Source organism: Dipodomys spectabilis, unplaced genomic scaffold (assembly GCF_019054845.1).
Source record: "Dipodomys spectabilis isolate Male_0828 unplaced genomic scaffold, ASM1905484v1 ptg000321l, whole genome shotgun sequence".
Classification (NCBI taxonomy): domain Eukaryota; kingdom Metazoa; phylum Chordata; class Mammalia; order Rodentia; family Heteromyidae; genus Dipodomys; species Dipodomys spectabilis.
In genome coordinates, this window is record NW_024870998.1 from 543,435 (window position 1) to 568,007 (window position 24,573).

The following is a 24,573-nucleotide window of genomic DNA, read 5'->3' on the forward strand; positions in this document are numbered from 1 at the left end:
CCCATCGTCACCCCCATCCCTCTCCTCCCCTCCCCCTCCCAGGTCCCGCATGGTTCTTGGCTGGGGAAGTCAGGGCCAGCTGGCCACAGCCTCTCCCAGAGGCTGCAGGGCGGCGCCGTGGAGCCCTGCTCTCTAGGGCTCAGCACGGGTCTATTCTGCTGCCTATTGTTACCAGCAGCTGCCACCTAGGCTCAGCCCCCCCCCCCACCCCCCATGCAGGCTCAGGTGTCACACACACACACACACACACACACTCCAGCCTGGAGGGAAAACCCAAGACATCCAAGCAAGTGTGGAAATCTTTAATTAGTTCATGTAATTTCTGACAATTGCTTTCCTCAGCGCCATCATGGACTTACTTCCTATACCTTACTTAAAAAGCGCATGGTGAGAAGTTATTCCCTGACAGTCGTTTTTGTGTAACTACCAGTCACTTATCCTTTTGCAGTAAGATGAAAGTGGGGTGAGGTCAGGGGGATCTGACTCCCCCTCAGGAATGACCCAGGGGCTGTGCATGCACACAGCCCAGACCAGTGAGGGTCGAGTCCCATCCCAAGTAAATGAGCAGAAGGAGCCGCTGGGAAGGGCTGGAAGGCAGCAGGAGTGGGCCGGTGGCAGGGGAGGCAGGGGTGGCAGGAGCGGAGCGCCGTCTGGAGGATGGCAGATCCGATGGCAGGAGCGGCAGCAGTCACCACCGCGGGAGGCAGGCTGGAGGCGTCACTGTCCTCAGGCGGGAGAAGGGTTGAGATGGGCCCCAGAGAGAGCACTCTACCTGAGAGCCCATGCGCCACGCAAAAAGCGAGTTTCCTATTTCACAACAGCAGCAAATTCATGGCAATGGATTATGAAGATCTGGATTTTGTCTCCTAGGTAAACCACCACCTTCCAGGAAGAGGGGTCCCGACGGGCCGGTCCCACTCCCAGGAGGGGCTGTGGACGAGCCCCAGTGATTCATATCCAGTGGCTTCTGGCAGCGATTGACAAGAAGAGAATCCTATGTGGGCACTGGTGCCCTGGGCCTGTGAGGGCACAGGGTCTATGTGGCAGGCAGACCAATGTCCAGAGGAGAAAAAGCACACAGGTGCCCCAGCCCCAGCGCCAAGCGCCCAGGGCAGAGCGAAGATCCAGAGACGTGAGCCGCCCAGGGCAGCCACCCAGAGGCTCAGGTGCGGCCTGGAGGCCTGAGGGGCTTCCTCTGGCGAGTGGCCCCCAGAGCCAGGGCAGCTGCTGGCCCTAGGCCTGGCCCTCCAGGCGGGCCACAGCCTGCTTCAGGTCCTGCACGACCAGGTCCACCTCGGCCGTGGTGGTGGCTCGGCCCACGCTGAGCCGGAGCGCGTTCCTGGCCACGTCGAAGGGGATGCCACAGCTCATCAGCACGGGGGACGGCCTGCGGGGGGGGGGGGGGGGCGCCGTCAGCGGCCCGTGTGCACCTTGGGCCCCTCCTCTGGGCCAGTCCTCCTGATAGGGTGGTGTGAACCCAGGGGGCCTGGCTGCGTGTCCCCCGTTCCTGTTCCTCCCGTGTCAGGAGGACACAGAAGCCTCCGGAGGCCTGAGCCCACTTCCTCTCAGGGCCACTGACCCCTCGTCCCTCCCAGGTGCTGCCGCCACCCCCGCGCACTTACACAGCCAAGCCCCAGACCCTTCACCCACACGCCTCAGTTTCCGCCTCTGAGAAACGGGTCCACTCGTGTGGGGTCATGGTGAGTGGTCCCTCAGCACTCCACTGGGGACTGTCTCCTCCCACCCCCAGCTCCCTCTGGTGGCTGCGTGTGGGGCTCCTGGCCCTGCAGGCCCTCCTCCAGGAGCTGGGCCCTGGGCAGCTCACAACGCTGCCAGCTCTGGGCCTCCGCGGCCACTGGCTGCCCATCCCAGCCTTGCTCTCCCCAGAGTCCGCTCCTTCGTGGGTTAACATCCGCCACGGGTACCCACCCCACAGTGGGCCTGATACGCAGGCCCCTGATGCCCAGCCCCACCACCTCCACTGAGAGCTAGCTGTGCCCGGAGTACTCACTGGTCCCCTTGGTCCGAGTGGCATGAAGCCCCCACACTGGCCAGCAGCGTCTGGCACTGGGCAAGCACCATGCAGCCTGCAAAGACAGCATGCACCCTGAGCTGCCCTCCTCCTCCCTCCCCACCTGCTCCTCCCCACTCCTCCCCCATTCCTCCCCAGCCCTGCTTCCCCTACTCAAGCCACCCAGGAAGTTCCAGCTAGGCAGAGCTCAGCACCCAGGAAAACGCGGCTGAATAGCTGACACTTCTTAGTCCCGGCAGCCTTGACAGTGGGATCTCTATGCAATGGACCCAATGTCTCACTTAACAGAGTACGGCCCCGATGGTATTTGCATCTGAGCCTGCTTTCACGCAGGCCGGGGCCCTCTTCATGCAGACGCTGCCCTCCTCTCTCACACGCACAGGGACTAACTTTCTAAAAGCCACTGATTGCTGGCATAGACCTGCTGTGTTTCAACCAACACGGGTCACCGGTGATCACAGAAGGGCCGATGGAGATGACTTTCCACAGCAGGCCATCTGGCCAGGGGATGGGCAAGCCCTGCTCTTCCTGGCCGGTGAGAACAGGCCTCAGCCTGGTGTCTTTGTCAAAAGCCACTTGCGGATGTGCACAGACCTGGTGGGCCGATGCAGCTGCGCGCCCGAGGAATCATGGGTCACACATCCGGGGTGGGCGTCCCAGGAGCCCATGACACCTGCGGACGTGCAGCCGGCCTTCATTCCTAGCCAGCTGGTGAAACGGTCTTGCCTCTGCTTTCCCCTCTCGAAAGGGTGTACAATGAACAAAATCAGATCAGCTCATTTAAACGGGCTGATTTTCTGTCCCTTTCTAACAGTTAGTGACTGCTGTGGAAAACCAGAGCCTCCGGGAGCCTCGGCCAGCCGCACCTCAGCCCCCGGGAGCCGGGCCTGCGCCCAGGCTGGGTGCAGCTGTGCTCACGCCAGCACACGCCCGGCTCACAACACGAGCAGCATTGTCCTCTGGACAGCTGCTGGCTCAGACGCGAGTCCATGAGTCAAAGCACACACCACAGAGCTCGGGTCAGGGCAGGCCGTTACCTTGAAGCTGGGGTCCCCGGATGGAAAAGTTGCAGGTGTTGGGCAGCCGCTCTGTCCCTGGAAAGCGGCTGTTCAAATGGATTCTCTTACCAAATTCTGCCTGAAAAAAAAAAAAACCACAACCAAATGACATAGTTCATGATAGCGTCAGAGACACCCCACCTGGTCCAGCAACTAAATGCCAAACAATCCATCTCTGGGAAACAATTTCAATCTGAAAACATTTACCTCTCAATAAGCATCTACCGATCATCGCTGAGGGCGCCAACACGGGACAAGTCCTGTCCTGAACTCAGACTCTGCAGACACCCCCTGAGTGTCTCGGCTCTGGCAGGCTTCCTCTCACCCGTGAAGGATGGCTTACTCGGTCCCGGCCTTGTGAGGACTGCTGACCCGGCTCCTCCCTTCCCTCACGTCGCACTCTACCGCCAGTTCATTCACAAGGACAAACCCGCGTGGCCGCCGCGGGCCGGGCGCCCTGCACTCACCAGCAGCCTCTCCTCCAGGTAATCGCGGACATGCCTCATGTGGGCCTCGTACGCCTCGCAGTGCTCCGTCACCAGCTCGGCAGCCTGGGGACATGGGGACAGAACGCTGCCGGAAGCCGAGCCTGGAGGCAAAGCCGGGGCCAGGGCAGCCCAGGCAGCGCGCTGGCTCTGCCCGGTCACCACCGACCCTCTGCGGGCAGCAGTGACCAGGCTGCCTTCCGTGTGCGGCAGGGATTTACTAGCAGCCCCTCCTCGATGGCACCAAGCACCCAAGCCCCAGGGGAGCCTGAATACTAAGGAATGCCCACGCCTGAGCGGGCAAGACCAGGGGTTACGTTACAGGTGTGAGCTGCCCCACACTCTCGTCTTGCAGGTGGCACACCCCTTGGAGGGTGTGACCCCGGGACACAGTGAGTGAGGTCTGGAGCCGGGGTAGCACCCCAGGCATGAAGCCCGTGGGCTGCAGGTCTGCTTCACCATCTGGCTTAGTTTCTGGGGACGCAGCCTTGGCCACAGAGCTACAGCGGGGTCAGGGGCGGGGCCTGAGCCCCACGGGACCGTGCTGCCCCCGCAGGCGTGGGGCCTCGGGTCCCATCCCCAGAACTGCAGAAGAATATGGTTTTGAATATTCTAGATCAAGACGTGTTCATTCCTACTTTCTTCCATCCCGGGATACTGAGGCAGGGAGGGCCAAGTGCCCGCCCTTGTGGAGCTGAGGAGCCAAACGCAGAGCCGGTGGCACACACGTCAAAGCCTGAGGGAAAAGCCGTGTGGGGGCAGAGGCCCGTGCAGCCGGGAAGCAGCCCTGAGAAGCCCTGGTGCTGCTGGTGCCCCGCTTTCCTGCCACAAACCTAATGTCTGCAGCCCCCAAGAAGCCCGGTTCCCCAGGAAGCAGAGCTGCCCAAGGGGCTGCACAGGCCATAGCGGCCCCACATCCCACAGATCCACTAGGACCGGAAGTGCAGCCATGATGGCCAGCGGGAGGAAGCACACCTGCGGCCGCCCCGGCATCACCAGAAAGGAGGCCAGGCACCGTGGCTCACACTCGTAACCCCAGCTCCTCAAGAGGCTGAGACACGAGGGCTGAGGTTCAAAGCCAGCCCAGGCAGGAAAGTCCGTGAGACTCTGATCTCCAAGTAACCACCAAAAAGCTGGAAGTGGAGCCATGGCTCACGTAGTAGAGAGCCAGTCTTAGGCACAAAAGCTCAAGGGCAGTGCCTGAGTTCAAGCCCTTGGGCCGGCTGGAGCGCATGCACGCACGTGCACACACACACACACACACACACACACACGCACACGCACACGCACACGCACGCAAACAAGAAGCCTTTCTGCTTTAAATCTAAGCGGATCCCCAAAGATAGCTCTCAGGTCCATCGGGGAAATCCTTTGCTTATCCTTGTCGGTCACTCCTGGAATGTGACCTCTCTGCCCCCAGCCTTCCGCCCCCAAGCCCAGGTCCCTGCTAGCACTGACGGCAGACCGAAGCTGCCGGACTTACCTTCCCAAGGCCGGCGATCATGGGGGTGTTCTCTGTCCTGTAGGAGACAAGGGACCATGCAGAGGGAACAGATATGCAGGAGGAATCCACACCGACGTCAGTATTATGTACAAAGTCACAGCTCTAAACAAACACTTCACAGTGCTCCGTGGCAGCTGCAGCCCCTGCCACCACCATTGACTTCCTATTAGTCACAACCCAGGGACAGTCCACACAGCCTATCACAGACCGCACACCATCACAGCGTGGACAGTGACAATCTTATCTGCATTCTTTCTTTACCTGGAGAAAGCCTGTCTCCTTCTGCGTGCCTCTTTGGTCCCCTATTCCAAACCAGCACCCTGTTACACCCAGGCCCACTTGAAAACTGGAAGTGGCGCTGTGGCTCAGGTGGTAAAGTGCTCGCCTTGAGCTGAAGAGCTGAGGGACAGCGCCCAGGCCCAGAGTTCAAGCCCCACGACCAACCAAAAAAAAACAAAAAACAAATTACTAGAAAGTATTCTTCTTGCTTTCTGGGAGACCATGAATAGAGATGGCATTTCTTTTAATCATGACGTAGAATTCCCTAGAGAAACCATCTGGGCTTGGAAATGTGTTTGCTTGTTTTTTTGAGACAGGGTCTCAATGTGTAGCTGAGACTGACCTGAAATTTGCTACCTAGACCCGGGAGACCTTGAACTCATGGTCTTTACCCTCACCTCCTGAGTGCTGGGTCACATGCATGTGTTACCACATTCAACTTCTGGAGATTTCTTTTTGGGAAGTTTTTTTTTGGTCAGTTGTGTGGTCTGAACTCTGAGCTTGGGTGCTGTCCCTCTTCTTATGTGGTGCTGAGGAATCGAACCCAGGGCCTCATGCATACAAGGCAAGCACTCTACCACCGAGCCACCTTCCCAGCCCCTCTTTTTTTTTATATTTGATTCATTTTATTCAGATAACACTCTGAACGTATGTCCAAGAACACTCAAGTAATAAATCAAAAAGAATCAGATGTTAAGATTGGTCTTCAAACATCATAGCCAACGATGCTACACTTGCCTATGGTTTTTCCGATATAAAACCACATCCACACCTCAGTGGCCACCAAACCATTCAGCATAGCTTCCTTAACTGTGAGCTGTTTGAAGCTACCAGTCTGAGCACTATGGATTATTTTTTTCAGGCTCTGAATAGCTGTGGGGATCTCAGCAGGGGTCGGAGGAACCAGCTCAATCCTGGCGTAGTGCCAAAATGTGGCCAATCGAGGTTTGGAGTAAGTCACAGCAGCGTTCACCAGCGTCGGGGCCTTCTCCATGAGGTTGCGGACGAACTGGGCCATGGCTCCAGGACGGACCGTCCCTCTCCCCGCCCAGCCCCTCTTTTTGGGGAGTTTTAAAGCTGCAAAGTCAACTTTCAAGTAGAGATTTTCAAATAAATGTGTAGTTTGTAGTACTTCTTCATTATCTTTCTGACGATGACAGGGTCGGCCGCGATGATACTATTTCACTCTTGACATGGTATTTTCTCTTCTTTTATTTGTCAGGCATTCTAGAAGCTTTTTTTTTTTTTTTTTTTCAATAGTCAGCACTTTTTTTCCCCCAATGATTTGTTTTCTTGTCTTTCTGATTTTAATTTCACTAACTTCTGCTCTTTTATTTCCTTTTGTTTGTTTGCAGTGGGTTCATTTTGTTTCTAGTTTTCCAGGTAAGAGCTTAGGTTATTATCTTGAGCCTTTTCCTCTTTAAAATATTCATTTTAGTGCTATAAATCTCCCTCTCAGCATTGCTTTAGCTGCATCCCATGATTTTTGTTGTCGTTTTGTTTTGTTTTTTGCCAGTTCTGGGTCTTGAACTCAGAGACTGGGGACTATCCCTGATCTTCATTTGCTCAAGGCTAGCACTCTATCCCTTGAGCCACAAGGCCACTTCTGGCTTTTTCTGCATATGTGGTACTAAGAAACCGAACCCAGGACTTCATGCATGTGAAATGAACACTCTACCAACTAAGCCACATTCCCAGCCTGCATCCCATAGTTTTGATAGGTTGTATTTCCATTTTTCTTTAGTTCAATATATTTTAATTTTCTTCAAGACATCCTCTTTAACTTATAGTTTAGAAATGTTTGCTTCCAATTGTTTACAAATTTTCCTATTATCCATTATCTCTTTTGAGTTTGATTCCACTGCCATTGGAGAGAAAAAGTTATATCAATTTCAAGTACTGTGCATGCTGGCACAGTGTATGATGTTAGCAGATACGGAAAGTCATTTTGCGTTGCTGGGTGGAGTGCTGGATAAGCGATCAGGTCCTTGGTTTTCTGTCTAGCTGATCAAAGCACTGTTGAGAGAGGGGTGGTCAAGTCTCCAACTGCAATGAGCATTTGCCTGCTTTTCTTTTTATAAAGCCTTGGTTTGCAGCCTTTAATTTTAGTCTGCCTCTATTCTTGGACATTTTTTCTAATTGGTGTATCTCAATGTTCACAGGACTGGGTAAGGCTCCAGTGGTAGGAAGTCCACGTAAACATACATAATTACTGACAAGGAGGGCTTAGGCCTGCGGTTTTATTTCATTAACTGATATAGATTGGCTGATAGGAAGCTGGTCTTGTGCTGCTAGGCACGCACAGAACCTGTCAGCTGCATGCCCCGTCCTCCTCCCTCTGCTCCTTTAGTTTCTGTTTATTGTCTTTCTGAGGGATACTGAACAGTTTTCAGAATTAGACTCATATATGAAGATTTTAGGTATATCTCTTTGTAACGTATTCAGCTCTGTGATCTAATAGTAAAGCTTTCAATATTCTATTGATGTAATTGTATTCTCTGCTTCAAATGAAGGAATATTTATCTTTCTGAAGCTTTACTCATAAAATGATCTTAAATATTTTCACAAATACATTTACAACCACGCCCAAAATTATTATAATTTTTGCTTTTGCCATCAAGCAAAATTTAGAAAATTCAAAAGGAGCCAGTCACCGGTGCTCACATCTGTAATCCTAGCTACTCAGGAGGCTGAGATCTGAGGATTGCGGTTCAAAGGCAGCCCAGGCAGGCAAATCTGTGAAACTCTTATCTCCAATAAACCACCAGAAAACCAGAAGTGGTGCTATGGCTCAAGTGGTAGAGCACTCACCTGAGCTAAAGAGCTGAGGGATAGTGTCCAGGCCCAGAATTCAAGCCCCACAACCAATACCACAACAAAAATACCCACAAAAAAAACTAACAATAACTCAAAAGAAGGGCTGACTGGGCTGGGAAGGTAGCTCAGCGGTAGAGTGCATGCCTTGCAAGCATGAGGCCCTGGGTTCGATTCCTCAGCACCACATAAACAGAAAAAGCCGGAAGTGGTGCTGTGGCTCAAGTGGTAGAGCGCTAGCCTTGAGCTGAAGAGCTGAGAGACAGCGCCCAGGCCCAGAGTTCAGACCCCATGACCGGCAAAAAAAAAAAAAAAGAAGGGCTGACTTGTATTTGGTGACTTCTCTTTGTTTTTCTGTATCTGACAATGTCTCCATTTTCTCTTCATGGAGAAAGGGTACATGACCAAGAGTGGGATTCTGTTTTTCTGTTTGTTTGTTTGTTTTTGGGTCTGGTTGTGGGGCCTGAATTCTGGGCCTGGGCGCTGTCCCTCAGCTCTTCAGCTCAAGGCTAGCGCTCTACCACTTGAGACACAGCACCACTTCCGGCTTTTTTCTTTTTGCTTATGTGGTGCTGAGGAATCGAACCCAGGGCCTCATGCATGCAAGGCAAGCGCTCTACCACTGAGCTACCTTCCCAGCCCCCAAGAGTGGGATTCTACACTGAGTTTTCTTTGAGCATCTTAAAAGTTTTACACAACTTTCTTCAGGTCTCCATGGCATCTGAAGTGGCGCTGTGGCTCAAGTGGTAGAGCACCAGCCTTGAGCTGAAGAGCTGAGGGACAGTGCCCAGGCCCAGAGTTCAAGCCCCACAACCAAAAAAAAAAGAAAAGAAAAAAAAGGAAACCCCAGGACCACCATTCAGTGTTGTGTTCCTGTTTCTCCCTTTTGGGACGAAGGTGCTGGCATCACATAGTTTCCTGGTTAAGGATGGCTGCACATAACGGCGTCCTGGGTATCAGGAAGGAGGCTGGGTGGCGCTGTGGCCTGCTGATGCCCACTGTGAGGGCAGAAGCAACTCAGCCACGCGGGCCCAGCAGCACCGAGGTAGTGGCTGGGTCAAAACAACAAGAAATTCAAATGTTTTGAAGCAGTTAAAAGAGTGCTTTCCTTTGTGTTCTCTGAATCACCCCAAAGAGACGGCCACTTTGGGTCGTGGCTGTGGGAGTCCCACCCTGATGAAGAACTGGTGCGGCCTGCGCTTCCCAGGGCAGAGACGGAGCCGTCACCGCCCTCTGGCAGCCGCGCGGCCAGCACAGCAGAGGCGCGCTTAACTTTCTACCTTACCCTGGCCTGAAATTCCGCTCTTGTCCACCTCCAAACAGCATGGGGTACAGGGGCGTGAGTTTACCGAGCCCTCGAACATAAAGTGCACCAATCCTGGGGCCGTAGAACTGGAAGGAAAAGTCAGCCATGTATCCACTGTCAACAGCCAGGACCTACTTACTTACTGTTGTGCTAAACACTCAGAAGTGCAGCGGGGCCCGGTCCTCCCGCTTCCAGCGGCCTCTGCTGAGTGTCCGCATGGCTTCTGATCGGCTGGGGTCACAGAGCCCAGCCTGGGCAGGGGTGCTGGGTGCTGGCTGTCCCCCGTGGTGGGCAGAGCGCCTCCACATGAGGCAAGAGGACTTGTGAAAGGAGGCTTTGTGCAAGTGGGAACAAGACACCGCCACGGGCGGCTCTTCTTTGACTCTACGCCTCCAGCAGATACAAGGAGAACCTTCCGGGGCCAGCCCAGGAGCACAGACGCTCCCCAGAAGCCCAGGGCCCGGCTCAGGCAAACGGCACTGGACGCACACGTGTAAAGCCACGCGTTCAACGCCCAGGGCCACCTAAACAGAGCACTGTGGAGGGTCTTTGCTGTGAAGGCTTGCCCACACTCCCACCAGAGGTCAGAGCGGCCGAAGCCGCAAGTTACCCTGAGAAGCACATTTTGATTGTTAGAGATGACAGTGACTTCCGGCCCCCACGTGGGCAGACCACACCCGCTGCCTGCTAACCCCACCCGCCTGGCAGTCTGCCCAGAGCCCGGCTCCCGCCGCTGCTCCGCAAGGGGTGCGCGTCCTGCTGTCCCCGTCCCTCACCTCAGAGCTCCCCGGGAGACCGCCCACGGGTGGTCACCGGCGTGCCCAGGGCCTGGCCCTGCGGCCCTGGTGCTGGGGGAGCACGCACCCGACCCGCGGTGCTCAGCGTCCTTTCTGGCGCCACCTGCAGGAGGAAGGCGGCCTCTGCAGACGTACCTTGTGGCCCACAATGGTGAGGAAGTCCACGCCCAGTTCCTCCACGTCCACGCGCCTCTTCCCCAACGCCTGTGCGGCATCCGTATGCACCAGAACACGAGGCAGCCCACCCGCGACCCGTCTCTGGTTGAGCGCTTTGATGCGCTGGCTTATTTCGGGAACAGGCTGAAGTGGAGAAGAGAGACGGGCGGCTGGTGGCTGGGCGTGAGAAGGCTGGTGAAGCCCCCTGGGGTTTGAGAAGGGCCCACGTACCATGATGACGCCCGTCTCGTTGTTGGCCAGCATGATGGTCACGAGGCAGGTGGTGGGGCGGACCGCCGCGAGGACGTCCTCAGCCTCGGCCTGCCCGCTCACGGTGGACACCGGCACGAAGGTCACCTCTGAGATACAAGACACACGCATGAAGGCATCTCACAGAACGCACGGGCGATTCCCACAGCTGCACCAACAATGCACGGTTGGAGTTCAGAGGGAACAAAAGCCACGCAGCCCAAGGTGGCTGTCGACACAGCAGCAACCTGGTGCCACCTGCAAGCAGGCTGGGCTCCCACGGTGACCCACGCGAAGCCCGGGCACCACCCCAAGTCAGAACAATGTGAACACCTGAAACACTGCAAAGAGCCCCAGCTGGTAAGTGGATTCTACTGCGGAACAAGCTAGCCCGAGAGCTTTGCCAAAACCAACAAAGCAAGGGTAGAAGAGTTGCTCCAGGGGAAGTGCCCGCCGAGCAAGCATGAGTTCAAATCCCATTGCTGCCAAACACTACACACCCCAACCCAAACACACTAAAACAAAAACCAAAAGCTAGAGCAACAGGCCCACACTCAGTGGAGCCGGGGCAATCGCAGCAGGCAGCCGGGCATCTCACACAGACATTGTTGGGACCAGGGCCAGCCAATGCCAGCCCTGCTTCCACCTCTGCCATCTCAGGGTGAAAGTGCACAGGTCAAAGCTGCACACTGCGATGTGGAATCCAACGCCTCCCAGGCCGGGGAACCAAAAACAGCAGGTGTCGGGAAGACAAGCAAGTCTTATTTTATTTTATTTTGTCAGTCATAGGTCTTGAACTCTGGGCCTGGGTGCTGTCCCTCAGCTCTTCAGCTCAAGGCCAGCGCTCTACCACTTGAGCCACAGCACCACTTCTAGTTTTAGAGATAAGAGTCTCACAGGCTGGCTTTGAATCGCGATCCTCAGATCTCAGCTGCCCGAGTAGCCAGGATTACAGGCATGAGCCACCAGCATCTGGCTTTTTCTTTTTTGACAGTCCTGGTGCTTGAATGTGGGGCCTTGGCACTGTCTTTGAACTCTTTTGCTCCAGACTAGTGCTCTACCACTGGAACCACAGCTTCACTCCTGGCTTTTTGGTGGTTAATTGGAAATAAGTCTCATGGACTTTCTTGCCCAGGCTGGCTTTGAACCACAATCCTTATATCTCAGCCTCCTGAGTAGCTAGCATTATAGGCTTGAGTCCCTGGTAACCCACTCCACAGCAAGTCTTAAACAGATGTTTTAATAGATGACCTAAAATGCAGTTTTCAGCAAAACTGACAAGATAGGCAAAGAAACAGCACAGCATGGAAAGACAGGCAGCCGGAAAGCAAAAAGGAACTGCTTGCAACCACGCTGAAAGTAGCAAGCAGCCAGGGTGCTGGGCATTCTGGAAGCCAGCATAAAGGAGGCTGAAGTAGGAGGACTGTAAAATTCAAAGCCACCAGCCTGGGCAACCTAGCAAAACCCTGCCTTAAAAAATAAAAAGGAAATAAAACAGTAAAGAAAGATGTCTTATCAAATAGAGATATCATCAAATAGAAAAATGCTGAGAAAGAATCAAATGGAAACTCCAGGGTTGAAAAGTGTAATAACTGACAGGAAGAAGGTGCTAGAGAGGCACCAGTCATTGGCAGAAAAGACCCATGCAGGCCTGAGGAGGGCCTGACAGAAATGATGCAGTCCAAGACGTGAGAGAAGTAAATGGGGTCACTACCAAATGCGCAAGATGCGAGTACCACAAGGTGAGAACGAAAGGAAGGAGCAGACAGAACTTCTGAGTAGTGTAAGGAAAGCACGGAAAACTCCAGGTAAGAGAACACAGAGGGCTGGGAAGGTGGCTCAGTGGTAGAGCGCTTGCCTAGCATGCCTGAAGCCCCGGGTTCGACTCCTCAGTACCACATACACAGAAAATGCTGGAAGTGGCGCTGTGGCTCAAGTGGTCGAGTGCTAGCCTTGAGCAAAAGAAGCTCAGGGACAGTGCTCAGGCCCTGAGTTCAAGCCCCAGGACTGAGGGGAAAAAAAACACAGATATCCCTTCCTAGACATGCTGCAGGAAGCACGCTGAAAGGCATGAGAGGAAAATGCCAGTTCTACACAGGGTGGCATTCTTATCAGAAGCCACAGGGGCTCGGAGGCAGCATGGACTTAAGAGCTGAAAGAAAATATCAGCTCACCAAGAATCTCATACACAGCAAAACTATCTTCCAAAAGGGAAGATAAATAAAGATTCCAAGACACACAGAAGCAGAGAGAGGAAATGACTGGATGTCTGCTGCACAGAAAAGACAAAAGAAAGCTCCTCATGCTGACAGCAAGCCCCTCTAGACTGCAATCTGAATCCCCGTGAACAGGAAACAGAGAGAACCAGAAAAAGTAATCATTTAATTATGAAGACAGCTTAGCTATGTATTTCTTTACCTTTTTTTTTTTATACTGACTTTAAAATTATTGTATGGCGGGGCAGTGGCTCACACCTGTCATCCTAGCTATTCAGGAGGCTGAGATCTGAGGGTCGCAGTTCAAAACCAGCCCGGGCAGGAAACTCCCTAAGACTCTTGTCTCCAAAATTCCACCAGAAAACCGGAAGTGGTCCTGTGGCTCAAATGGTAGAACGCTAGCCTTGAGCTGAAGAGCTGAGGGACAGCGCCCAGGCCCAGAGTTCAAGCCCCAAGACAGACCAAAAAAAAAAAAAATGGTATAAAACATGATGTGCCTAATTATGTTGTTGATGCTAAACAGAGGAATGAAAATATATTTGCAATAATAAGCACAAAGAAGGTGGATGAAAGCAAAATTGCATTGGATTAAAGAAATAACACTGCAAACCTGCAATCCCAGCACTTAGGAGGATCAAGAGTTGGAAGCCAGCCTGAGCTACACAGTAAGATCCAATGCATTGGGTGCAGGGACTCTTGCCTGTAATCCTGGCCTGTAACTCTAGTTATTCAGGGGGAGTATACAGGAAATTCTGACAAGGCCAATTCTTTAAGGGGAGTAGCCTCCATGCTGAGGTGGTCTTGGCTCCTGGCAGCACCCAGGCTGGGTGGCATTGTACCAGCATTAACCCTAGCGTCACTGGAGGTCTCTCAGCCGCTGCCACACTTCAGATTCAAAGACACAAAGAGTGAAAGCAGAAGGCCGAAAGAAGATATTTATTTAAATGTCAGCTGCCAAGACTACATTAAAAAGAAATACAATGATTTACCTTTTTAAAATGTCACTAGAAAGTCAGGCACTGGTGGCTCATGCCTGTAATCTTAACTACTCATAAAGCTGAGATATGAGAACTGAGGTTCAAAGCCAGCCCAGGCAGGAAAGCTTGTAAGACTCTTATTTCCAATTAATCACCAAAAAGCCACCAGTGGAGCTGTGGCTCAACTGGTGGAGCACTAGCTTTGAGCAAAAGAGCTCAGGGACAGCACCTGGGTCCTGAGTTCAAGCCCCAGGACTAGCACAGACACACACAAAAAAGTACTGGGAATAGAAACTTTCATTAACTCGGTAATTTTTTTTCCAGCCAGTCTGAGGGCGGCGCGCCGCCCCGGCTCGCGCGGCTTTCCCTCTCTCACAGCTTAACTCTACCAGCTGCGTCATGCCACTGCTTTATGCTGGAAACTGCTGACGAGAGGCTCTCGGGCTTTTCTGCCCATGCTGGCCTCCAACAGCAATCCTCTAGGTCTCAGCTTCCCGAGGAGCTAGGATTACAGGAGGGAGTCGCCAGAGCCCAGCTAAGAGAAACGTTTTATCATAATAGAGTCAATTCATTTAAGCTATATGACAAATACAAACATACGTGGACCTGAAAATAGAATCTCAAAATACATAAAAGTGACAAATTTTAAGCGACAAAATAGATACATCATCAATATAGTTAGATAATTCAACACTATCTTCACAATAATGGATACAACTTCAGGCAGAATTTTAGCAAGGAAACAGAAGGTCTGAACAACCAGACTTGGCAGACAGCTAAGAGACACTCCACCATCAACAGTGGGAGGGAGTGCATTCGGCACAGGCGCACATGCAACATCTTCTAGCACAGATGATATGGGCAGGCCAATAAATAGGTGTTAAGGGCTGAGTGCGGCTCAAGCGTAGAGAACTGCCCAACAGGCAGGAGGAACTGAATTCAAAAACTTCAATACCTCAAAAAGGGGTGGGAACTAAAACCTTTAATGGGATTAAAATCATAAAATACACTTTTCAATCACTCTGGAATACAAATAGAAATCAATAACAGAAAGAAATCTTAGAAATTAAAAATACATAGAAATCAGTCAACACATTCTTAAGTATCTAGTGTGTCAAAAAAAAAAAAAAAACCAAAAGAGAAAAAAATAAAAAAGCACAAGAGGAATCACATATAATGAAATACTAAATACTATACCAAAATATAGCTAAAGCAATGTTCAGAGGGACATTATTTCTGGAAATTTGTGCCTACCTTAAAAGTAAAGAAGATTTAGCCAGGTGCCGGTGGCTCACCTCTGTAATCCTAGCTACTTAGGAGGCTGAGATCTGAGGATCACAGTTCAAAGCCATCCTGGGCAAGAAAGTCCATGAGATTCTTATCTCCAATAAACCACTAGAAAACTGGAAGCGGCACTGTGGCTCAAGTGGTACAGCGCTCGCCTTGAGCTGAAGAGCTCAAGGACAGCGCCCAAGCCGAGTTCAAGCCCCATGACTGACCAAAAATAAATAAATAAGTAAATAAATAAATAAAGAAGATTTTTTTAAATCAACTAATCTTTCATCTTAAGACACAGGACAGGTCTGGGAAGATAGCTCAATGGTAGAGTGCTTGCCTTGCATACATGAGGCCCTGGGTTCGATTCCTCAGCACCACATAAGCAGAAAAAAAGCCAGAAGTGGTGCTGTGGCTCAAGTGGTAGAGCGCTAGCCTTGAGCTGAAGAGCTGAGCACCCAGGCCTAGAGTTCAAGACCCACGGCCAACAACAACAACAAAGAGAAAGAATGAAAGAACAAGAGAACGAAATAAAGAAAGAAAGAAAGAAAAGAAGAAAAGACAAGATATAGGACAAAGAAGGTCAAATTAATCATGAGATGATTAGATTTAAATGGAAATTAGTAACATAGAGAAGAGAGAAATAATACACAAAAATCAAACATTGGCTTTTAAAAGAGTTTAAAAATTAAAAAAGGACAACTCTTCAGCTAACTTGAGCACGTGTAAGAAGGAAGAACGAAGCAGTGACCCACTCCACGCGTGTGGGGAGAGGGGGGCGTCCTCGGAGAGGGGAGGACCGCGGTCCAACACTGCGATCCCCGGATCTGACAGAGACACAACAGATGACACAGGCAAATTCCCAGGACACAAACAATGGAAAAGGACCCGAGATGACACAGGGAACCTGAACACACTTGTAACAGGCCAGAGATCAAATCAGCAATTAAGAATACCCCAAAAAGCAAAGGCCCAGCCCAGACGCGGTCACTGGTGAAGTCTACCAAACACTTCAAGAGGAAGTGCTGTGTCTCCCCACAGGAAGCTAGAAGAGAAGAGAACATTTCCCTGTTAATTCTAGGAGGCTGATTTAACTGACACGAGGCAAAGACCAAACAAGGAAAGAAAATTGCCAACATACACTTCTTAGAAATACTGATTTTAAAAACTCTTCAACAAAACACCAGTGGGTCAAACCTAGAAACATGAAAATGATTGTATATTTCATGAGACTCTTTTTTTTTTTTTTTTTTTTTTTGCCAGTCATGGGGCCTGAGCTCTGGGTCTGGGCGTTGTCCCTCAGCTCTTCAGCTCAAGGCTAGCGCTCTACCACTTGAGCCACAGTCCTACTTCTGGCTTTTTCTGCTTATGTGGTGCTGAGGAATCGAACCCAGGGCCTCATGTATGCAAGGCAAGCGCTCTACCACTGAGCCACCTTCCCAGCCCTGATTGTATATTTCATGATCAAATAATCTTTCTTTCCCTTTCCCCCCACCCTCTTCTCCCTCTTCCCCTTCCATGTTCTCTCCTCTCCTCTCCCTTTCTTTTCCTGCCCTCTTTCTCTCTCTCCTTCAGACAGGGGTCTCACTAAGTACTCTGGGCTGGCCTCAAACTTACAGTCCTCTAAGTGCTGGGATTACAGTTATGTGACACTATACTAACAGGAACGAGCCTTTCAACAAATGAGATGAAGTCCCTACATGTCCACATGCAACGGAAAGAATATGGACTCACACCTTATGCCATACACAGAATTAACCAGGGTACAAAGTACTCTAGAGACCTGACTGTGGGCTAGAAATGAAAACACGCTTAGGAAAAAATATAGAAATGAATCTTCTTGACCTTGGGTAGAGCAAAGTCTTCTTAGACATAAGGGAGAAAAAAATGAACTAGACTTCATCGAAAAATTTTCATTTGGCCAAGTGCTGGTGGCTCATGCCTGTAATCCTAGCTACTGAGGAGGCCGAGATCTGAGGATCATGGTTCAAAGCCAGACCAGGCAAGAAAGTCCATGAGATTCTTATCTCCAATTAACCACCAGAAAACCAGCAGTGGTTCTGTGGCTCAAAGAGTGCTAGCTGTGAGCAAAAGAGCTCAGGGAGGGGCTGGGAAGTTGGCTCAGTGGTAGAGTGCTTGCCTTGCATGCATAAGGCCCTGGGTTCGATTCTCAGCACCACATAAGCAAAAAGAAAAAAGCCGGAAGTAGTGCTGTGGCTCAAGTGGTAGAGCACTCGCCTTGAGCTGAAGAGCTGAGGGACAGCGCCCAGGCCCAGAGTTCAGGCTCCATGACCGGACACCAAAAAAAAAAAAAAAAAAAAAAAAGAGCTCAGGGACAGTACCCAGGCCCTGAGTTCAAGTCATACAACTGACAAAAACAAGAACAAAAACTTTTGTTCTTCAAAGGATACCACCAAAAAAGAAGAAATGAGTCCCCAAAATGGGAGCGATGTGTGCACATCAGACTTGCCGAGGAACACGTGTCAACTACTCACATACATCCTTACAACTCAACCAAAAGGTAAGTAATCTGTGAAATATGGGCAAGAGATGGGAGCATCGTCCTGGTTGAGTGCTTGCCCAGCTAGCAAGCTGGAGGCCTGGGGTTCAGCACCATGGAACAAATCCAAAAACTGGGCAGGGATTTGAACAGACATTTCTACAGAGATTGAAACAAATGGGTAATGAGCACATGAAGGATGTTCCGTACCATGAGCCATCGGCAAGTCACAAATATGAACCCCAAGGAGATATCATTCAGGATCCCTGGGGCGACTTTACTAAAAGGGGCACGGACCTGAGAAACCAGAGCCCTCAATCGCTGGCAGGAATGGAGAACATCGCTGCTAATTCAGAAACAAAGGCAGAGGTCCATCACAGTCACCTCACAATTTGCCGGACACAGTCAGCACATGGGCAGCAATTCCACTCCCAGGAACAAGCCCAAGAGAAACACTGTCCATGAACAAACTTGTACACAATTGTGTTCATAACAGTACGTATTGAGTAGCGGTATTCACCAGCCCAGATGGAAGCAAGCTGAAGTCCATCGGATGACGAGTGCGCTGGCAACATGTGGTCCGAACACAGTTCAGCACCGTCCAGCCACACGACGGCCGGCCCGGCCCTGCCCACAGGCCTCTAGTCCCAGGCTCTGGTCCAGGCCAGGTCTGTGTTCACTTACCGGCCACTTGTTTCTCCACCAGGTGCTCCAGGGGCAGCCGGATCGAGTCGTGTTCCACTGTGCACGTGACAACGTGGGGCTTGGCACCCTCGGCGGGGCCGGGCTGCTCTGCCAGGTCCCCCCTGGAGGCCTGGCTTTCGTGGAAATGTCTCACCACAGACTGGATCACTAAGTTATTGGACTGCAGAGACACAGCACAGAGAGGCTTTACGGGGGTCCCGGAGGAAGAGGGGACACACTCCCGCTCACTTCCCTTTGTGGTAACACGGAAGGAGAGAAGCAGCCTAGAGCTCAAGCTCTGGAGCCACAGGGCAGTGCCGGCGATGCCCCAAGTGCCCGGCCCAGGCCCTCACCACCTCCGACCTCCGACGGCTGCTGGCAGGGTGTGTCAAGTTTCAGGCTCATTATTCTTTCCTCTGTGCTGGTATTGGGGTTCAAACTTAGGGCCTTATGCTTTTATTTTTCACCCAAGGCTGGTGCTCCACAACTTGAGCCTTTCCTCTACTTGTAGCTTTTTGCTGGTTAATTAGAGATAAGAAATCTTACAGACTTCCCTGTCTGGACTGGTTTCAAACCACGATCCTCAGCTCTCCACCTTCTGAGTAGCTGGGATGACAGGCGCAGGCCCCGGTGCCCGGCCTGCACACGGTGCACTATTTGCCTGTGAGCCGCCCGTGCCCTCAATCAGCGTGGGTACCGGACTCCTGTCCACTACCCAACGAGTTCCCTGACGACTGGAACGAAGCTCACTTCTCAATGAGAGAATCAATGTCTTCCCCCCGGCCTCCCTCCACCCCGCGGGCCTCAAATTCACACTCTGCCTGGCTCAGCCTCGTGAGAATGTTTTCCTTCAAGCTCACCTTCTGAGTGTGCTGAATGAACAAACCCATCGCTTTCAACCGCACGATGACGTGAACAGGCTTCTATTTATATATTTATACATCGATAAAAGCTTCATATTTACATCTTTTCCTTTCCACTCTCTGCTCCTTATGGTACCGAGACTTCAGTGGGCAGAAGTCTGATGACCTTTCCTTTGCGCTTCTTGTCTTGTCTGGACCCTTGTGCTCAACGGGTCAGACTTTCCTCTGGTCCCGCTGCCTTCCCTCCATCGTATAAAACAGCCACAAGACCCACCACAGAATTCAAGAGCAAGAGGGCGCTACTGCCTTGCTCGGGGCAGCGCTCCTGGCACGGGTCTGCACAGCAGGACTCGTGGTCACCCTTATCGGTGGCAGATCTCACCCTCCACGCTGGCTCCACTGTATCCCTGCCAGAGAGCCACCCGCCTTCATCAGGAGCTGTTGGATTTGGTTTCTGCTCAGCCAGGCCTCTCCCCGTGGTCTTGCCCTTTCCCAAGTCTTGCCTATGGCTTTTGTGCTTCCATATAGTTCCACCTGAGTCCATCTAAAAGCGTAAGAAGTGGCGAGGCTGTGCTGAGCCGGCAGGTGAGTCTGGACAGAATGAAATGTTCACAGAACCCAGCCCTCCGGTGCGGAGCGGGAGGTGCTGGCCCAGAGCTCAGTACTGCCTCCAGGGTGCTCAGGGCTGCTCCAAACTGTCCTTGTGGGAGGTCTTATATATTCTTCTTTACTAGATTCATTTCCTAAGCACTGGGCATCTTTGATATTCTAGCAAAAACCTGCTTGATGCTGGCTTGCCAAGCTTTTTTTCTACCTATAACTTCTGCTGCAACCAGGCCCTCGGGGCTTGGGTTCCTGGCAGTTTCATTATTCCAGCTCCTCGGAGGTGGAGATCCGGGGTGGAGATGCAAGGCGAGCCCAAAGAGGAAAGCTCATGGGACCATCTCAACCAGCAGGCAGTGGTACATCCTTGTCAAAACCCAGTGCCGCTAAAAAGTTAAGAAAACAAACTTTCCTGTACGCTGTAACAAACTGTAGCAAGCTCCAACAAACTCTTACAAACTGTAACAAGCTCAAGTAAGCTGTAACAAGCTTGTGGTAAGCTGTAACAAGCTTGTGGCAAGCTGTAACAAGTTGTAACAAGCTGTAACAAGCTATGGATGCCCCAGGTTTGGCTCTGAATGTTTCCAAGGAAGTGGATGGCCAGTGCTACTGAGCAGAGGCTGCAGGGCGCATGTCAGGCGGGTGTGGGAGGACCCCTTAGTCCCAATTCAAGGAGTAGGAAGTGGAAATTCTCTTTCCCACCATAGCTGGGCAAAGCAGGTTACTTCATGCAGGGTGGTACACCTATGCTACAAAAATCTTCTCACAGGCGAAGTGCTAATGATATCAAGGTAATAATTTACAATGTAGTAAAACCAAACATGTTCTTTCCTTTAAAAAAATCCAGCTGGGCGCTGGTGGCTCACACCTGTCATCCTAGCTAATCAGGAGACTGAGATATGAGGATCACACTTCAAAACCAGCCCAGGCAGGAAAGTCCGAGAGACTCTTATCTCCAATTAACCACCAGAAAACCAGAAGTGGCGCTGTGGCTCAAGTGGTAGAGCGCTCGCCTGGGGCTGAAGAGGTGAAGGTACTGAGTTCAAGCCCCATGAGCAACAAAAAAATAAATGAAATAAAAAAAATCCAGATTCCAAGAGAACTGTACCTCAGTGCCCCCAGAGGTGAAGATGAGGTCCTGAGATTTGCCTCCGATCATTCTCGCCAGGGCCTCCCGCGCCCCATTTATGATGTCCTTGGCTTTCCTTCCTTAAGAGACCAAAGAGGCTTATTAGCACGGCTTCTCAGGGTACCAGCAACACAGGCCAGGCATACACCCCACGCCAGGGCGAAGGGCAGCGTGCCTGGTCCCGCCCCGTGAGCACACAAAGCCCGCCCTCACACACCTTGGCAGAGGGGAGCAGGAGGACATTAGCTAAGTCAGGAACTCAGGGTGAGCGGAAGCCTATCCCCAATCCCCTGTGACGCGGCTGGGGGCAGGAAGCCAGGAGGCGCAGAGTGGCACAGCATCACCACTGTCCTGCGTCCACACACGGGGCCAGCGCTCACCTCACACTGCGGCGGCTCTCAGGACAGCCTAGAAGAAGGTTCTATGCCTGTAGGGGAGGGGGGAAGAGGGGGTGCTGCCCCAGCCACTGCCAGGGAGGGAAACAACAGCCAGGCCCCCTGGGCACAGAAAAAAACACTTCAGGGCTGGGAAGGTGGCTCAGTGGTAGAGCGCTTGCCTTGCATGCCTGAGGCCCTGGGTTCGATTCCTCAGCACCACATAAGCAAAAAGAAAAAAAGCCGGAAGTGGCGCTGTGGCTCAAGTGGTAAAGCGCTAGCCTTGAGCTGAAGAGCTGAGGGGCAGCGCCCAGGCCCAGAGTTCAGGCCCCAGGACTGGACCCAAAAAAAAGAAAAGAAAAGAACACTTCACTGACTACTCTTAAAGACCAGTAGTCCCCGAAATTCTTTAACTGTCCAATCTTATTCGTTAAAAAAAGAGCAGGCACCATCCCCAAAATATATTGTGAAACATCACAGAAATAGAACTATGAAAAGCTGAGCTATAAATAAATGGCTCAGGTCTAGAGTGCAGAAACTCCAGGAGGGCGCTACAGGCTCCCCTGCAGCTCCACCTCCTGGTCACCCGGCAGCTCCACCTCCCCAGCACCTCTACCTCCTGGCCAGCCCTGCTGGGGCCTGGCTGACAGCCAGCCCAACTCCTTCCCAGCTCCTTCCCATCATCCTGTGTCCCCAGTCACCAGCAACAGACAGCGTATGAGCTCCCTAATTCCCCCCCCCCTCCCCGTCGGGAGATGCTGCTAGGGAATTCTGGCTAGTGATAGGAAAATCCTGGCTGTGGCAGAACCCATCCGGGCCAGCCCCAAAACGTGAGATCCTGTCAGGCTGTACCCCCAGAAACCATAGAGCTGGCCAATGTTCTGTTTGAAAGGGTAGGTTAGCTCACCATAAACCACAGTTAAGATGGGTAATCTAATTATTCCTAATTAACATCAAATAACAAAGGTAAGGCTCTAGCCTGCAAGGCTGTCCGGCAAACACAATGTAATACAGACAGCTACGGATCTGTTTTCCCAAATCTCCAATTTAAAGCTCTATATTATAAGGATAAACCAAAAAGAAATAAGGACATTGATAATCATAACTAGTAAATCTAAAAGCAAGTTTTCCTTCCTTCCTTCCTTGTTAATAGGTCAGGATTCTGTCAGTGATACCCTGACATAAAGACATATTTGTGAAGATCAACTCTTCCAAGTATATGTAAAGACCTGAAGAAGTCCTGGATTTACAAACAACTTCTTGTTTTTTGGCCATGGGTCTTAACTCAGCCTGGGCACTGTCGCTGTCCAGTTTTCTGGTGGCTCACTGGAGATGATGCTCAGGGACTTTCCCACCTGGGCTGGCTTCAAAGAGGGAACCTCAGCTTGCACTCCTGAGTAGCTGGGATTACAAGCATGAGCTACAGGACCTTGGCTACAAACAGCTCTTAATAAGTGACCTTTCTCAGCTGGGGAAGCGAAGTGGGACAGCTTGTGAAAGATTTAGCTCTAATTACAGTTTAGAGATCCTGGCCACAAGACTGCTGCCCAGGAACTTCTCAGAGAAAACAATGCAACACGACAGGTGGGAACTTGGGTTGTCAGGGCAGCCCTGCGGCTGCCCTGGGAACCAGAGGCCTCTGGTAGACATACCGGCGGGGTATGGGCTGCTGGGGTTTCCCCAGGCCTCTTGCATGGCCTCGGTCACAGCCTGCATGACTTGGGGCTCCAGGGGGGTGGTGGCGTTATAGTCCATGTAAACCTTCCTGAGGGAAAGAGAGAGACGTCCTGTCAAGGAGAGGCAGCTGGGATGTGGACCGTCACAAGAGGCCCACACCAGGCCAGAGGAGACAGTGGCCACCACTCCCCAGAAACCCTCCCCAGACCTCCAGTCCCCAGAGCCCACCCAGGCCCGCACCCAGAGGCTCAGCCGTTTCTCTCTCTCCTCTTCCCTTCCCGCCACCCCTTTCTCCCGCCTGGATTAGGAGCAAAGGCCGGAGGGCCTAGGTCACCCAACTCAGACGGTGAAGGCAGAGGAGTGTCCCCTCCTCGGGAGGGGTCAGAGGGCAGCTGCTGGCAACACACCACTGATTGCCAGCGCCTGTTGAACTCTTGCGTCTGCCCTTCGCCCTCTGCGCTCCCCGTGGCCTCCCCCCACGCGGGTCTGGAGCTCAGGCCTGGCCCCAGCTGCTCCCCGCCCCTAGCATCGTTCCCTCCTCCGTTCCCACCCTCCCTCCGCAGCCAGGTTCCTCATCTGACCCACAGAGGTGGCTGCCGGCTCCGCTGCTGCTGCACCCGTCCCGGTGGCGGGCCCCGCGGGCCCGGGAGATGGCAGAGCAAACGCCACAGCGCCCGACGCGTGGCCCGCTGCGGGCCTCCGCCACCGGGTGCGGTCTCCAGCGACGCCGCGGCCACGCCTGCGCACCGCAGACTGCTGCCTCGCCCGGCGCCCCTCCTCCCGGGGCTCTAGTGCTCCCAGTGCTCCTCCTAGTGCTCCCAGTGCTGTCGATGCTCCCCCCCATGCTCTCAGTGCTCCTCCCAGTGCTCTCGGTGCTCCCGGTCCGGGGTCCGCAAGCCCACCCCGCCACCCGCCCCGCCGGGCCTGCAAAGGGGTTCGGCGCCCTGCGGTCCCGCACCCGCCCCGCACCAGCCCCTGCGAGCAGCTGGACTCCTCGGCGATGCCGTCGAGTCAGGGGGTCGCCCCGCAGAGGCCCGCCCGAGGCCCGGGAGCAGCCTCGGCCGCGTGCCGGGCGGGAGGGCACCGGGGGTCCCGGACCGCGGGGTTTTCCCGCCTCCTCCCGGGCGCTCGGCCCGTAACGCCCCGAGGGCTTCCCGGAGGAGGGCGCCCCGGCCTCCCGCCCGCCCAGGCGCACCTCTCCGGCGGGCTCTTCTCCTGGCGGCCGCCCGGCTGGCTCCCGGCGCGCTCCCGCGCACTCCTCCGCGGCGCCGCGGCCCCATCCATCCCGGCCCACCCCCCCCCGCCCGGCTGGACCCCAGTGCAGGACGCCGGTGACCGAGCCCGCCGTACCCGCCGGGGCTCCGCGGGGGAGAGGGCGGGGCCGCGAGACCGGAGAGCGTCCGGATTGGCTGCCGTGTGCGCCTCGGCCAATCCGCGAGCTCCGAAGCGGCCGTGCCCCGCCCAGCGGTCGGAAGACGCGATTGGCCGCGCGGGGTCAGGCGGCGCCGGGCGGAGTCCGCCTGTCACTTTCCCGCGGCCGGCGCCGGGTGTTCGCGTCCGCCGGCCCGGCCGGGGCCCCGGCGCCCCACGCCCGG

General features: G+C 53.1%; 2 protein-coding genes across 2 annotated transcripts; both read right to left on the reverse strand.

Annotated features, from left to right (window-relative positions):
- Window positions 1–288: 288 nt before the first annotated feature.
- Window positions 289–24,298, reverse strand: Scly (selenocysteine lyase). Its single transcript, XM_042702332.1, has 12 exons — window positions 24,174–24,298; window positions 22,954–23,066; window positions 20,907–21,007; window positions 18,333–18,513; window positions 10,663–10,790; window positions 10,411–10,575; window positions 9,458–9,564; window positions 5,059–5,095; window positions 3,558–3,641; window positions 3,070–3,169; window positions 2,012–2,087; window positions 289–1,387 (listed from the first exon to the last, which is right to left on the reverse strand). The coding sequence occupies exons 1-12, from the start codon at window positions 24,260–24,262 to the stop codon at window positions 1,234–1,236; spliced, it is 1,335 nt and encodes a 444-aa protein (XP_042558266.1). The 5' UTR covers window positions 24,263–24,298; the 3' UTR covers window positions 289–1,233.
- On the reverse strand, window positions 5,968–6,424 carry LOC122128032 (ATP synthase subunit g, mitochondrial-like). Its single transcript, XM_042702333.1, has one exon. It carries the CDS (start codon window positions 6,374–6,376, stop codon window positions 6,065–6,067), a length of 312 nt encoding a protein of 103 aa, XP_042558267.1. The 5' UTR covers window positions 6,377–6,424; the 3' UTR covers window positions 5,968–6,064.
- Window positions 24,299–24,573: the final 275 nt, after the last annotated feature.